The sequence below is a fragment of the Merops nubicus genome, unplaced genomic scaffold, assembly GCF_000691845.1.
Source record: "Merops nubicus isolate BGI_N331 unplaced genomic scaffold, ASM69184v1 scaffold630, whole genome shotgun sequence".
Lineage (NCBI taxonomy): Eukaryota > Metazoa > Chordata > Aves > Coraciiformes > Meropidae > Merops > Merops nubicus.
In genome coordinates, this window is record NW_008584586.1 from 1 (window position 1) to 12,482 (window position 12,482).

The 12,482-nt window shown below is 43.3% G+C and overlaps 1 protein-coding gene across 1 annotated transcript; it reads left to right on the forward strand.

Annotated features, from left to right (window-relative positions):
- The first annotated feature begins 1,403 nt into the window (after window positions 1-1,403).
- On the forward strand, window positions 1,404-11,000 carry STK38 (serine/threonine kinase 38). The gene is made up of 13 exons (XM_008944502.1): window positions 1,404-1,534; window positions 3,700-3,751; window positions 3,879-4,001; window positions 4,422-4,505; window positions 4,960-5,083; window positions 5,878-6,032; window positions 7,161-7,263; window positions 7,665-7,726; window positions 8,586-8,703; window positions 8,895-9,018; window positions 9,707-9,802; window positions 10,040-10,134; window positions 10,672-11,000. Exons 1-13 carry the CDS (start codon window positions 1,404-1,406, stop codon window positions 10,800-10,802), a joined length of 1,398 nt encoding a protein of 465 aa, XP_008942750.1. The 3' UTR covers window positions 10,803-11,000.
- Window positions 11,001-12,482: the final 1,482 nt, after the last annotated feature.

The following is a 12,482-nucleotide window of genomic DNA, read 5'->3' on the forward strand; positions in this document are numbered from 1 at the left end:
CCCGGGGGGCTGCCGAGCCCCGCACGGGCTCTGGCCGAGCCGCGGTGCCGGGAGCATCCTGCCCGGTCCCCGTCCCATCGCCGTGCCGGGTGTCGGCTCTGAGCACCAGCCCCTGCAGCGAGGGCACCAACAGGTGGTTTGGCACCGCTGCCTCCAGCCCCTTCCCTTCTCTTTCCTTCCCCTTCTTATTTTTGGTTTTTACTCACCCCCTGATAACCTGTTCCTGTCGGATAATTTCCGTATTCTGTTTTCTAGGAAGTGGAAACCAGGGGCAGGGCTTTCACACCTACCTGCTCGTAGCATGCAGGGATGTAAAGTGGGTGTCCCTCCGAGCTTCTCCCCCATAAACTCCTAGTCCCATCTCAAAAACCATCAGGCAGGGGGTTCTCAGCAGCCCCCTCGCTGTTACCTTGGCCAGGAACGAGCTGAAAATGCAGCAAACAGAGCAGCTGGTGTCTGCAAAGGACAGGATTTGCAAAGGCACAGACGTGATGCCTTGTAAAGATCTGAAAAGAGTAAACAGGGAAGAATAACTCATAAACTGTTGCCCGCGCCCAGGCGTTGTAAAAACAAGAAGTGTGTGTCTAACCTGTACTTGGCTGCAATTCCCAGTGGGAGTTGTGAAACTCAGCCACCTTGCTACCAGCTACCTTGTGACCAGAACTGTGACCAAGAGGTGCTTCTACACTTGAAATCCTTCAATTTTAAGGCATTTTAGCCAACTGAGCTGTGTTGTCCTATACACTGAAGTGGTGTTGCCAGTTGGAAGTGATGTACTCTGATACAGTGAGTTCTTAAAACCCAGTGTGTAAATGGAGGATACTTACACTAGGGTTGTTTTTTTTGTTTAAACTACAATTCATTCCAATGTGGTCATCTGGATTTTGCCAGATTTCTGTGTGAAAGCATCTTGTAAAAGTGCTTTAAATCCACTAAATACCTTTTTTCTCCTTCCTCACTTGCCCTGTTATCAGATTTTAATAGATTTCAGAGCAGAGGAGACAGCAGGCAACAGATGGAGTTATTTCTGCAAGGAGGAGGAACTTCTAGATGATATATTAATAGTGTTATAGTTCTGATTTTTTAACATTTATTGAAGAAAGGATATATTGGGAGAAATAAACACTTGCAAGACTGCCTGAAATTGTGGTTTTGAGGCACCATGTTTCTTAAGTTTCCTTCCCCCTTATTTTCAGATCAAAAATGTTCAAAACAGGAAGCTTGACGGGCACCTTTTATTTTGTAAGACTTTTCCCTGCTTCGTCTTAGTTTCTCTGGGCTGTTGGCAGTTGTTAAAACCTTTGCTGTGATTCCACGGCACTTAGTTGATCGCAGCTCTTCTTGGGAGGTTGTTTGTCATGTAGAGGGTTAAATGTTGCCTCCCTTTTGCTCTCCTAACAGCCATGGCAATGACAGGCCCCACGCCATGCTCGTCCATGAGCAACCACACCAAGGAGCGAGTGACGATGACGAAGGTGACCTTGGAGAACTTCTACAGCAACCTCATCGCGCAGCACGAGGAGAGGGAGATGAGGTAAAAAATCCCCTTGCTTTCTTTCCAAGCTGGAAAGAGCCAAACGTGTCTGTTAATTGCATTTAGGTTGCTGGAGCCAAAGGAAAAACAGACCTTTGTTGCTGAGCGGGTACCTAAGCTTGGCACGAGCATCCAGAGGCAGCTGCTGGGCTTCTGAACGCCACAGGAGTTTAGGCTGGAACTTGTTGAGTTCCTCCTGAAATGCTTTTGCAAATGCAGAAGTGAGGTGACTCTTCCCAAATTTTAAAAAAAACCCTGCATTTGATTATGTGACTGAGTAGAAACTAACCTTGGGACATGCTTGGGATCATTCAAGTACAATTCTGAAGTAGAAAGCCAACGTTTACAAATGTGTATCCTGCCCGTGTCTGTTCAGTTGCCTCTCCCTGTTTTACATTGTGAAGTAATATTTAAAACTCATTCTAGAGCCTCAGTTTGGATTATAACGTGTGATTGAGTCAGCTGATGAAGGAAGATGATCTTTTCAAAGACACTGAGGGATGTCACTTACTTGCCTGTGGTTGAGTTGAACCTATGGCCTCTCTTCAGTTATCTCAGTCAAAATATAACAGGCGATGTAACTGAGAAGTATTAATCTGCCATTCCTCTGGCTGAACTCTCTCCTTTGCTGAGTACCCTCGAGCTGTAGCTCTGGGACTTGTGATGTTCTCCCAGCTTGCTGTGTAGTCTGTAATCAGAATTTTCAGAATGGTTCAGACCTGCTGCCAAAGCCCTGCCTGGATCTGAGAGGAATGCTGCTAACTGCACCAGCTGTGGAAATGAGGAAGCAATTTAGAAATAAATACTGACTTGCAGACTTATTTTCTTCAAAGCTTCAAATTAGTACGGAGAGATTGAGGTCTGCTCCAAAGAGAAAATATCACTGACTTAGTTCCTTTCTTTTTCTTTGCACAGCTCTTGCTTTTTATTGTGAGTGCTTTTGTTGACTCCCCAAACCTCAATGACAGTTTTTTTTCTGTTTAAGATCAAGACTTTGTCTGAACAAACATACTGGACTCCACAAGTTACGTGGGTTTTTTTTAAGAATAGATGTTTCTGTGGATGTGCAGTGGGGACTTTCAGTGGTGTTGACAAAGTGTACACTGAAGTGCAGACAGGATATTTGGGGGAGTTTCAGCATCTCTGGGTCATGCTGAGCTGTGTCATTCTGTGCCTGGCAGCACTTGTATTTTTCTACTGGATTTGCTGCTTTGAGTGTGAAAAGAGAGGACCAGACAGGGCTTGCTGGGCACTTAAATAAGGGCAAAGCCACTTAAAGGGGCCCGATTGTGGCAGTGATAACCCAAAATATTATCACAGTGCAACAGCTGTGTAGTGGCACAGGAAGAGGATCTTGCAAAGAATGACTTGCATAAAGAGAAGGAATTTTTTAGTTCATTTATAATTTTATAATGTTATACCAATAAAACACACCTGGAGAGGAAAAAAAGCCTCAAGAACCCCTGTCCCAGTTCAACCAGCTATTAATGTGGTCAGTGTTGGGGAAAACATGCCCAGAGGGTGATGATCACAGATGTCCCCTGAAGCCATTCTTCCCTCTGAAGTCTTGCTTTCTTTTTGCCCAAATAATCATTTTCTACTAAGGCTGTAAATATTTCTGATTCTTTAAGGGGGAGAATGTGTACAGACATGTTTCCTCTTCCCAAATATTTTAAGTATCTCAAGCATCAGGAAGTAAAAAGTAACTTTTGTCGTTTTGCATATGCTGAGTTTGAGGTGCAGAGGAATTACACCCCAGAGGTGTTAAAATAGCCAATTCTGCCTGGAATAAGTGACACTTTGGTGTTTAAATATTTATTGTGGCTCTGGCCTTAAGTGACTTGCTCAGCTGTCAGAGAGACAAGAGTGGAACCCAGATCTCCTCAATCTACCTTCACATGCAACAAAAACTTATGCTTGAGTAAGGTGTGAAACTTGGGGCAGGTTTAGTGTGTCAAACTGGGAGAGGACAAGGCTGGAATGGTAAAGCTGTAATATTTGATTCTTCACAATGAATCTCTTGTCTGAGTCTCTCTTCTATATCATTTACACTTGTTACCTGCTGGGTTACATCCTCCTCTCCCAGAGGTGTCAGGTATGTGCATGTGATTAAGAAACAGCATTAACAATTCAACCTTTATTTGTCTAATTTGTCTCTGCTATAGACAAAAGAAGCTCGAACAAATGATGGAAGAAGAAGGCTTAAAAGATGAAGAGGTAATGAACGTGGGAAAACTACCTTCATGATTAAACACAAATTATCTTCTTTTTTAAAAGGAGATCTTGAAATGCTGGGATCTCTGCATGGAATCCTCACTGTGGTTTTTCTTTTCCTAAATTCTAGAAGAGGATCAGGAGGTCAGCACATGCACAAAAGGAAACAGAGTTTCTTCGCCTCAAGAGGACAAGGCTTGGTTTGGAAGACTTTGAGTCCTTAAAAGTCATAGGCAGAGGAGCATTTGGAGAGGTGGGTCCAGAGAAGATGACTACAGGTATTTTTAAATGTCACTGGTTAAAGAGCTGTGTAGTTTACACAAGTGAAGGATAAAGGTTGTAACAACAACAGACTGATTTTTAGCTTAACAGTCATGTGCATCTGTCTTTATGCCTAATAAATGCTGGTTGAAAACCATGATGTGCTTTAAGGGATCATGAACACTGGAAAAGGCCTTGACAGGCAAGCAAAACACACATTTGGTAGCATCCTTCAATTGTAATGTCTTGGTAACCAGGTTTTGCTCATTCTTTTACTGTGTGCTATGCAATGCCTTTTGTTTCATAAGCTGATAGGATTTCATTAAGTGGAAGCCAAGGGCTTGATACCCAAATTTGTCAAGAGTTGTGGGGCTAATGCTTTATTTGACTCACTTTTTTGTGTCCTTCCTAGGTGAGACTTGTCCAGAAGAAAGACACGGGGCATGTTTATGCCATGAAAATACTACGTAAAGCTGATATGCTTGAAAAAGAGCAGGTGAATATCCACCTAGAGTAGCAATGCTGCCATCTGTGGTTTAGATGGCTTTGAGAGGTCACTGTGATGTGTAGAGAGGAGTAACAGGCACCTGTGGACTAGTTTACTAGCTAAAAAATTCTTTGTTTGGGGGGTTCCCCATTTTTGGAATGGACGAAATAAGTCAGAAAAATTTCATATGAATTCCTAAGGACCTGTCTTTCACTGGGATTTTCAAGTCTTTTTTTTCTCTTCTATTTTATCAAAGCATTCCTTATAATTTGATTTTTTTGAACATCTTAGTCTTTTTTCTTAGCTGAATTTATTGAGGGGTGTGACTGCTGAAGTTTTGATGGTGTATCTGCCCTCGTGCAGAAGTTTGACTGCTCTTTTCAGTGTTTGATGCTTTTCAATGTGAGAGTTGAATTGCCTGTGAAATCAATGTAATTAATCTCATACATATGTGTCTCTCCAGGTTGGCCATATTCGTGCAGAGAGGGACATTCTAGTGGAGGCAGACAGTTTGTGGGTGGTGAAAATGTTCTACAGTTTTCAGGACAAGCTGAACCTCTACCTTATCATGGAGTTCCTGCCTGGAGGTAACTGCCTGAAATCAAAAGGCTGCTTTCCTTTTCTTTCTGGATTTCTAACTTCATCATTACAAATGGAGTCTGGGACAAGAGTGTACGTGGTGGTTATCATAGAATCTTTGAGGTTGGAAAGACCTCTAAGAGCAAGTCCAGCCATCAACCCAACACTCCCATGACCACTAAACCATGTCCTGAAGTACCACATCTACATGTTTTTTTTGAACAGCTCCAGTCCACCTCATGTACTAGACGTGACTTTGTGAGGAAATGTGTGAGCTCTTGATTTTCTAACCTTTCACTTTTACCTGGCTTGCAGCAGGATTTTTAAGGTCCTTTTTTCAGAGGATGATGATCTTTGTCCTCGAACGATAACGCTGCCGCAGTTCACTCGAGAAGAAAGTTCTGCTGTAATATATGTGACTAAGGAAACCACAAGAATGCTTTTAAAATGACACTGCACAAATGCAATCTGGTTTTTAAACAGCTCTGCAGCTGAGAGTCTGTATTTGGCTCTGTGATTCAGATGTGCACTCAGGAGTGGCAGTGTGTGGCTGGCTCTTGTTGAAGGGACCGTTCAGCTGCCTCAGAATGTTTAATGCAGCTACAGCACAAACCTTTCCACGTACAGTGATACAAGGGAGGACACAAAAGGCTGTCACAGAGGTGCTGGGGAGCTGTGTCACTTTCTATGAAATCAGTTTGGATTTCCTGAGGTTTTAAATAGCTCAGTCCTTTTCATGGTAAATGTCTGAAATGAGTGGAGTTTGTGTGTTCTCATGTTTATCTTTGTGTGTGGGTTTTAGGTGATATGATGACACTGTTGATGAAAAAGGACACCCTGACAGAAGAAGAGACTCAGTTCTATATTGCTGAGACCGTGCTAGCCATTGACTCTATTCATCAGCTGGGCTTCATCCATCGCGACATAAAACCAGACAACCTTCTTCTGGACAGCAAGGTAAGGGCTAACCAGTGCCCAGGCAGTTGTAAACAGGCCTTGTGATTTTTTTTATAATGACCTGAACTAGTGTTAAAAATTGTGAAAGAAGATGGTGCTTCTTTCTTAGCTCTGTTCCTCCTGGCTTTGAGAGCATAGTGCTGGGGAAAAACCAAATCAAGCCAAGCCAGACCTTGCCTCCACCACCAGCTGAACTCACACCTCACCTATGAACTCTCCTCTGACTTTTGTTTAAGCTATTTTTGGTGATTTTAGCTGCAATTTAAAACACAGTTTCAGTTCTTTCTTAGTCAAAGATGTTTCCTTTTGGTCTTGTGTCTGTGACGCTCACGCCTGTGAAGGATCGGGGAGCAGGTTAGAGCGAGTGCAAAGGATGCTGCTGTTGTATTAGACTGAAAAGAGAGATGTGATGGATTTCAGGAATGCAGGGTGGATTCCTGAAGGCTGGCCAGGCTACCTGTCTGCTTCTAGATGGTCATTGCAGGCAGTTTGCAAAAAGCTTGGTTGTTTTTCTATCCTATTGCTCACAACAAGTTTGCTTAAAATTTCACTTGTTTGGGAAAAACTGGCTGACAGTAAATAATTACACATTACCACTATCAGCTGATAATGCACTGTTGGAATTACTGATGGGATTCATAGGTCTAAGTCTAGATGGAGATAAATTCAGGACTTTGAAAAGGATGTATATTTTAGATACCTAAAATATTTAGACATTGAATATCTAAATACCGACAGAATCTAAAGATTTTGTGTCACATGTTACCCAAGCACTAGGACAGATCCAGTCACTGAATTTGAAGTGTTTCTTCTTATCTGTTGTGGTCAACACACAATCCAGGGCCTACAGCTCCCTCTGGAGACGTTTTCTTTCAGTCTGAAGCTGTGAGGAGCTTGCAAGAGCAGAGGGTTCCCAAGTAACTCGTTCCTGGGCTTTCTCTGTGTGGTAGTGACAGTGTTGACAGCTTGTCTCTGTACACATCCAGTCCTAGGTTAAAACAAGGAATGGAAAAGTGCCTTGATTTATTCTATAAAATAAACAGGGGGGAAGAGGTAGAAAAGTTCACTTGCTGTGATAATTTCTCATACTGGTTTTGTGGTTTTTGGTTTTTCTTTTGCTGTTTCTAGGGTCACGTGAAACTCTCAGATTTTGGTTTGTGTACTGGACTAAAGAAAGCCCACAGAACAGAATTTTACAGAAACTTGAACCACAGTCTTCCTAGTGACTTCAGTAAGTTACTTGTGCTCAGAAAGGTCTCTGTGTCCTTGCTCTTGGAAACACCACTTGTTTCCAGGTGAGGCTGTAAGGCCACCCTGGGAATCAGTGTGGCATCTTGAGGTGTAATGTGGATTTTCTGTAGAACAGCTTTATAAAAATCATTTTGGTTACTTTAATGTACAAAGCCATTTCTAGAAGTTTGTAATTGAAATAGACTCTGCTAGACCTCCTTTGCATGTGTGAAAACCTAGACTGAAAGCTCAGTGTGACTTGGGAGATGCTGTGTCTCAAGTGTCATTCAAATTAAGAAGTGAGCATGCAGTCTCTTTGAATATTCAGTTGTTTTCTCAAGGGGAATAACTTTGATCATGGAGTTAGTAGGATTCAGTCACATAAATTCCAATCTCCTTTAGCTTTCCAGAACATGAATTCCAAGAGGAAAGCAGAGACTTGGAAGAGAAACCGACGGCAGTTGGTGAGTACAATTCACCTGCTGGGAACACCTCCTGTATTTAAACAACAGCCCTGAACCCACTTCAGAGCTTGAGCAATGCTGAAAAGAAGATTCATGCTTTTGGTTTTAAAAAGAGGAATGACTCTAGTTTGTCCTTCACCCATCTGCTGAACAGCTGGTGACATATGTGCCTGACATAGCACTGCCAGAACTATTTACATGGATATATGATGCCTCCCAGCTAAAAACCAGTTCTTGCCACTTCCAGTATAACAAAGGGCTAATAACCCACTGCAAGGTATATGTAGACAGTGGTGCCTTTCCCCACTTCCCTGATGGTAGTTTAAGACTCATTCACATGAACATGTTGATTTTGTTTCTGCCTATACCTAGTTTCTACCATCTTGCTCTGACAACTCCCTGACAGGAGGTTGGAGGTTGGTCCCTTCTCCCAAGGAAAAAGTGACAGGACAAGAGGAAACAGCCTCAAGTTGCCCCAGGGGAGGTTTCAGTTGTCCCTGAGGAACAATTTCTTGCCCTGGAGGGTTGCCCAGGGCTGTGCCAGGCTGCCCAGGGCAGTGGTGGAGTCCCCACCCCTGGAGGGGTTCCCAAGCCGTGGAGATGTGGGGTGAGGGACACGGGGCAGTGGGGACCTGGCAGTGCTGGGGAAGGGTTGGACTCCATGATCTTAAAGCTGTCTTCCAACCAAAATGATCCTGTGATCCCATGATTTTATATCTTGAAAGGCTTTAAACAACTTTGCTAAAGGACCTTAGAGACAATCTGGTGTGTTCCTCAAAATAACCACTGTTGCATAAGTTCCTGCTTCCATGTCAGCCCATTTTCTCTCAAGATACATAACTGGTGGTGTTTGTTCCAGGCTTTTTCTACTGTGGGCACTCCAGACTACATTGCCCCTGAAGTTTTCATGCAGACTGGATACAACAAACTCTGTGACTGGTGGTCACTTGGGGTCATCATGTACGAGATGTTGATCGGTAAGAGACCGGCAGTGCCCGAGCAGGAATTGTGGTGTGGGACATCAGCTGCACTGATGTGTTTGGGGTCAGGTTCTCAAAGCTCCTGCTCCTTGCATGGTTTGTGAGGTTTGTGCTGGTGCATTGTAGATTTTGGTCACTACAGGAACTGTTTTTGCTTTATACAAGGTTGTATTTTTCTTTCTTTAAAGGTTATCCACCGTTCTGTTCCGAGACTCCTCAAGAAACATATAAGAAAGTAATGAATTGGAAAGAGACTCTGACATTTCCTCCAGAAGTTCCAATATCTGATAAAGCAAAGGATCTTATTTTAAGGTACCAGCCATATGGTTTGCCAATTAATACAGCACTAATTTCCTTGTCTTGCAACCTGTACTATGTATCTCTCATAGCTTGCTTCCCATGAAAAAAAACTGATGCTTTTGAGAGCTCCATATTCTGTTATGCACATGCATCAAATGTTGAACTCCTTTGTCAAATACATTTGTCTGAGGTCTTTTAGTGGAGCCCCAGCTGAACTGTGCTAAAAAGGGGCTGCTAGTCTGGCAAAATACAAATGTTTCTGCTCTTCATTTTGTCTGTGAGCTTCTGGTGGAAGCGACTTTTACCTTTTTGCCAGAGCTAGCTTCCTACAGTGGTGTTGATGGTGTATGCACTGGAGCACACAGAAGAATCCCAGTGCATACTGACTCTTCTCTATTCTCAGGACAGAAATATAAATGTCCATTTTTGTAGGCTTTATATGTTCTCCTGCTCTATGTTGGTCCTGAAATAGAAAGGACACGTTATTCTGTTGTGGAAGAATGTCACATCTTAACTGTAGCATATGACATGATGTTCCCAAGCATAACTTTGTGTGTTGGTTTTGCAGAGGGAGTGTTTAACCTTCTCCATTTATATGTTGAGAAACTGTAGTGGCATCAGTTCAGAAAGCCCTTCCATCTCTGGATGGAACGCTTTCCTGTTCATCCCTCCTTCATTTTCATTCTTCCTTCCATCCCAGATTTTGCTGTGAGTGGGAGCACAGAATTGGTGCATCTGGTGTGGAGGAAATAAAGAGTAACCTGTTCTTTGAAGGGGTTGATTGGGAGCACATCAGGTAAGATGCTCTGCAGAAAAGTGAGCTGCTCTGCTCTGTGGTCCTGTTCAACAGAAGGGAGGAGCTTGGCTGGTCCTTGGCATACCTAGGTGGGGGTGAGAGCGTTTTCTTCCTTAGCTGAAGCTTGCTAAGGTTTGGGTACCTTCAGCCTTTGATTCTGTTAAGAAGTGGGAAGTGGCTGAATCCTGCTGTCCTCTGCCTTTGCTATCCTAATGCTGAAACTGCTCTTCTTGGCAGAGAGAGACCTGCTGCAATTTCAATAGAAATTAAAAGCATTGATGATACCTCAAACTTTGATGAATTTCCAGAATCCGATATCCTTAAACCAACAGGTAAATACTTTGATCCTGCACATGAACAATCCTCCCTCTTCTCCAGTGGAATAATGTCACTTTCCTGTTAACCAGAGCAAGGATTTTACTTGATGCAAGAGGGTTTTTTTTAATCATGATCAATTTGTTAGCTGAGTCTTGTAGTGCTGTTGGTTTGCAGGCTGTACTTTGGGTTTCAGGAGGTGGGGTGCAGGCTGGTGGGTGATGCTGGAGTCACCTGAGAAAGGGCATCTCTGAGGCAGGAGAGCTCCCAGCAAGTTCTGATCTCAGTGGGACCTCTGAGCCCAGGGCTGCGAGTTCCCCTTGGCACTGGCTGATTCTTGCTAACACTTAGCAGGGAGAGGGTGGGACAGAACAGGATGATACATTTTGGTGTAAATCTCTAAAGGATCCTTGTGTAGAAGAAGGAAACCACATGCCTAGATTTATGGCATTTCTTTAGAAGTGTTCTCCCCTTCTCCACGGCCCGTGTCTTGTATGAAAATAAACTTTGGAGTCTTCAAAGGCTAATTTTATATTTTTTCTCTGTCTTGTCAGTGGCAACAAGCAACCATCCAGAGACTGACTACAAGAACAAGGACTGGGTTTTTATCAATTACACCTACAAGCGTTTTGAAGGCCTGACAGCCCGGGGAGCAATACCATCCTACATGAAAGCAGCAAAGTAATGAATCCCTACCCGGGGCAACTTCTGAGCCATGGAATTCTGTTCCTGTACTTTGGGTTTATACCCATAAAAGAACTTTTTTTTTTTTTTTTAAGAAAACTTGAGGGCTATCAGCTCCTGGAGGAGACTTCAGGACTCTGTTTTGTTACACACCCTGGTTGTTACTAAGGATTTTTTTTTCTTTCTGCGCCATTGAAAAAGTCCACAAAATATTTGCATCATCTCTGCTGCAAGCACGTTTGGCTGCTTCAGGAGCAGGAGTTTCAGTTGTGTGTAGAAATCCTTTGCCAGCCTGTCCAGTCCATTGGGAGGCCTTCACTTTGATGTTCCAAAGCACGTGGTGTCTGTAGGGACTGCTCTGGACTGTTGCCAGTCCTGTGTTGTGACAAACTCAATCTGCCAATTCTGCCAGCACTGTTTTCCCAGTGGCTAAGGACTCCAGGACAGAAGAAACAAAGCAATAATCGAAGCCTGAGACAGACAACTCTCCAGGAACTATCTAGTGGAAGGACACAACTTGTATTGCCTTAACCTTAGTTTGTAGAGCTGTTTTTTATAATGCTACTTGGAAGCCTCTTCAATAGCATTTCTTGCCTCTGTCACAGTGGCCTCCAGTTGTGGTGCACTTTACTTTTGGTACTAAGACAGTGACCCTCAAGCCATTTAATGTGTTTATTTTTTTTCTAAATTAAAAAATTGTGCAACACTTTTTTTTCCTTTTCTAGACAGTGATAGGAGAAATGGGGTCTTCCTCCTCCAGGCACCAACAGTTTTCAGTTGCTGTATGAAAGGATGGATCTACAAACAATGCAGACAATAAAAACTACAGCAGGTAACACAAGTGGATCTGCAATTAGAGCAGAGAGGGAGGGAAATTCATTTAACCTGATCCTTGGTGAGCATCTTGTGTACAGCTGGGTCAGCCACGAGGCTTCCTGGTCCTGCTGCTGCCATCTTTTGGCCACTTTCAAGATCTGCTGCATCTTCATGGGTTTAGAGACAAAAAAGACCTTTTGGAGCCTTTTTGCTCTTGGTTTTGAGCAGAACAGGATCAGATTCTTTCATGATCCTTGCTGATGGAGGCCTCCCTGGCTTTCCTTTTGGAGCTCCTCTTGCTGTCACGGCTGAAACCATCTGTCCCTGTAGTCTTCCAAAGAGACAGTGCCTCATGGGGTCACTTTTGGGGCAGTGGAACCCATCATGTCCACTCTCTGATTATTGCCTAGTGTAATTTATAGAAGTACCTTCAGTTCTGATCAGGTTGCTCTCCAGGAGAGCCCCCAAGTGCCTTTCTTTGCCTGGGTGTCTCTCAGAACACAACTGCTTGTTGGGAGGGAGGATTCTGCCTCAGTTGAGCTTTTACTGATTCCTTTTTATAATCATGAGCTCCACTTGGCCCATTTGGGAGTGAACTCTGCACTGCCAGGGGCAGGTGGCATTAACCTTTGGGTCTGCCTGGTTCCAGTCTTCAGTTTGCAATTAGATTTTTTTTAAAAATTACATAATGAGGTTTCTAAAAGTCTGTGTTGATTTGAACTGTCTTGGATTCTTGCAAACTTTTATTGGTGCTGAACACTAACTACACAGCACAGACAAAAAACCTGAGCAGCTGCTTAGGACCCAAGCTAGAGCAGTGTTTCAAAGTAAAAGGAAGGCTTGCAGTTAAGATTTAGTCCTAACT

Bases quoted from the DNA above. Each gene is read 5' to 3' on its own strand.
- STK38 (XM_008944502.1), top strand. From the start codon at position 1,404: ATGGCAATGACAGGCCCCACGCCATGCTCGTCCATGAGCAACCACACC. The intron at 7,264-7,664 runs GTAAGTTACTTG...AATCTCCTTTAG, and splicing joins CAGTCTTCCTAGTGACTTCA to CTTTCCAGAACATGAATTCC. The intron at 7,727-8,585 runs GTGAGTACAATT...TGTTTGTTCCAG, and splicing joins AGAGAAACCGACGGCAGTTG to GCTTTTTCTACTGTGGGCAC.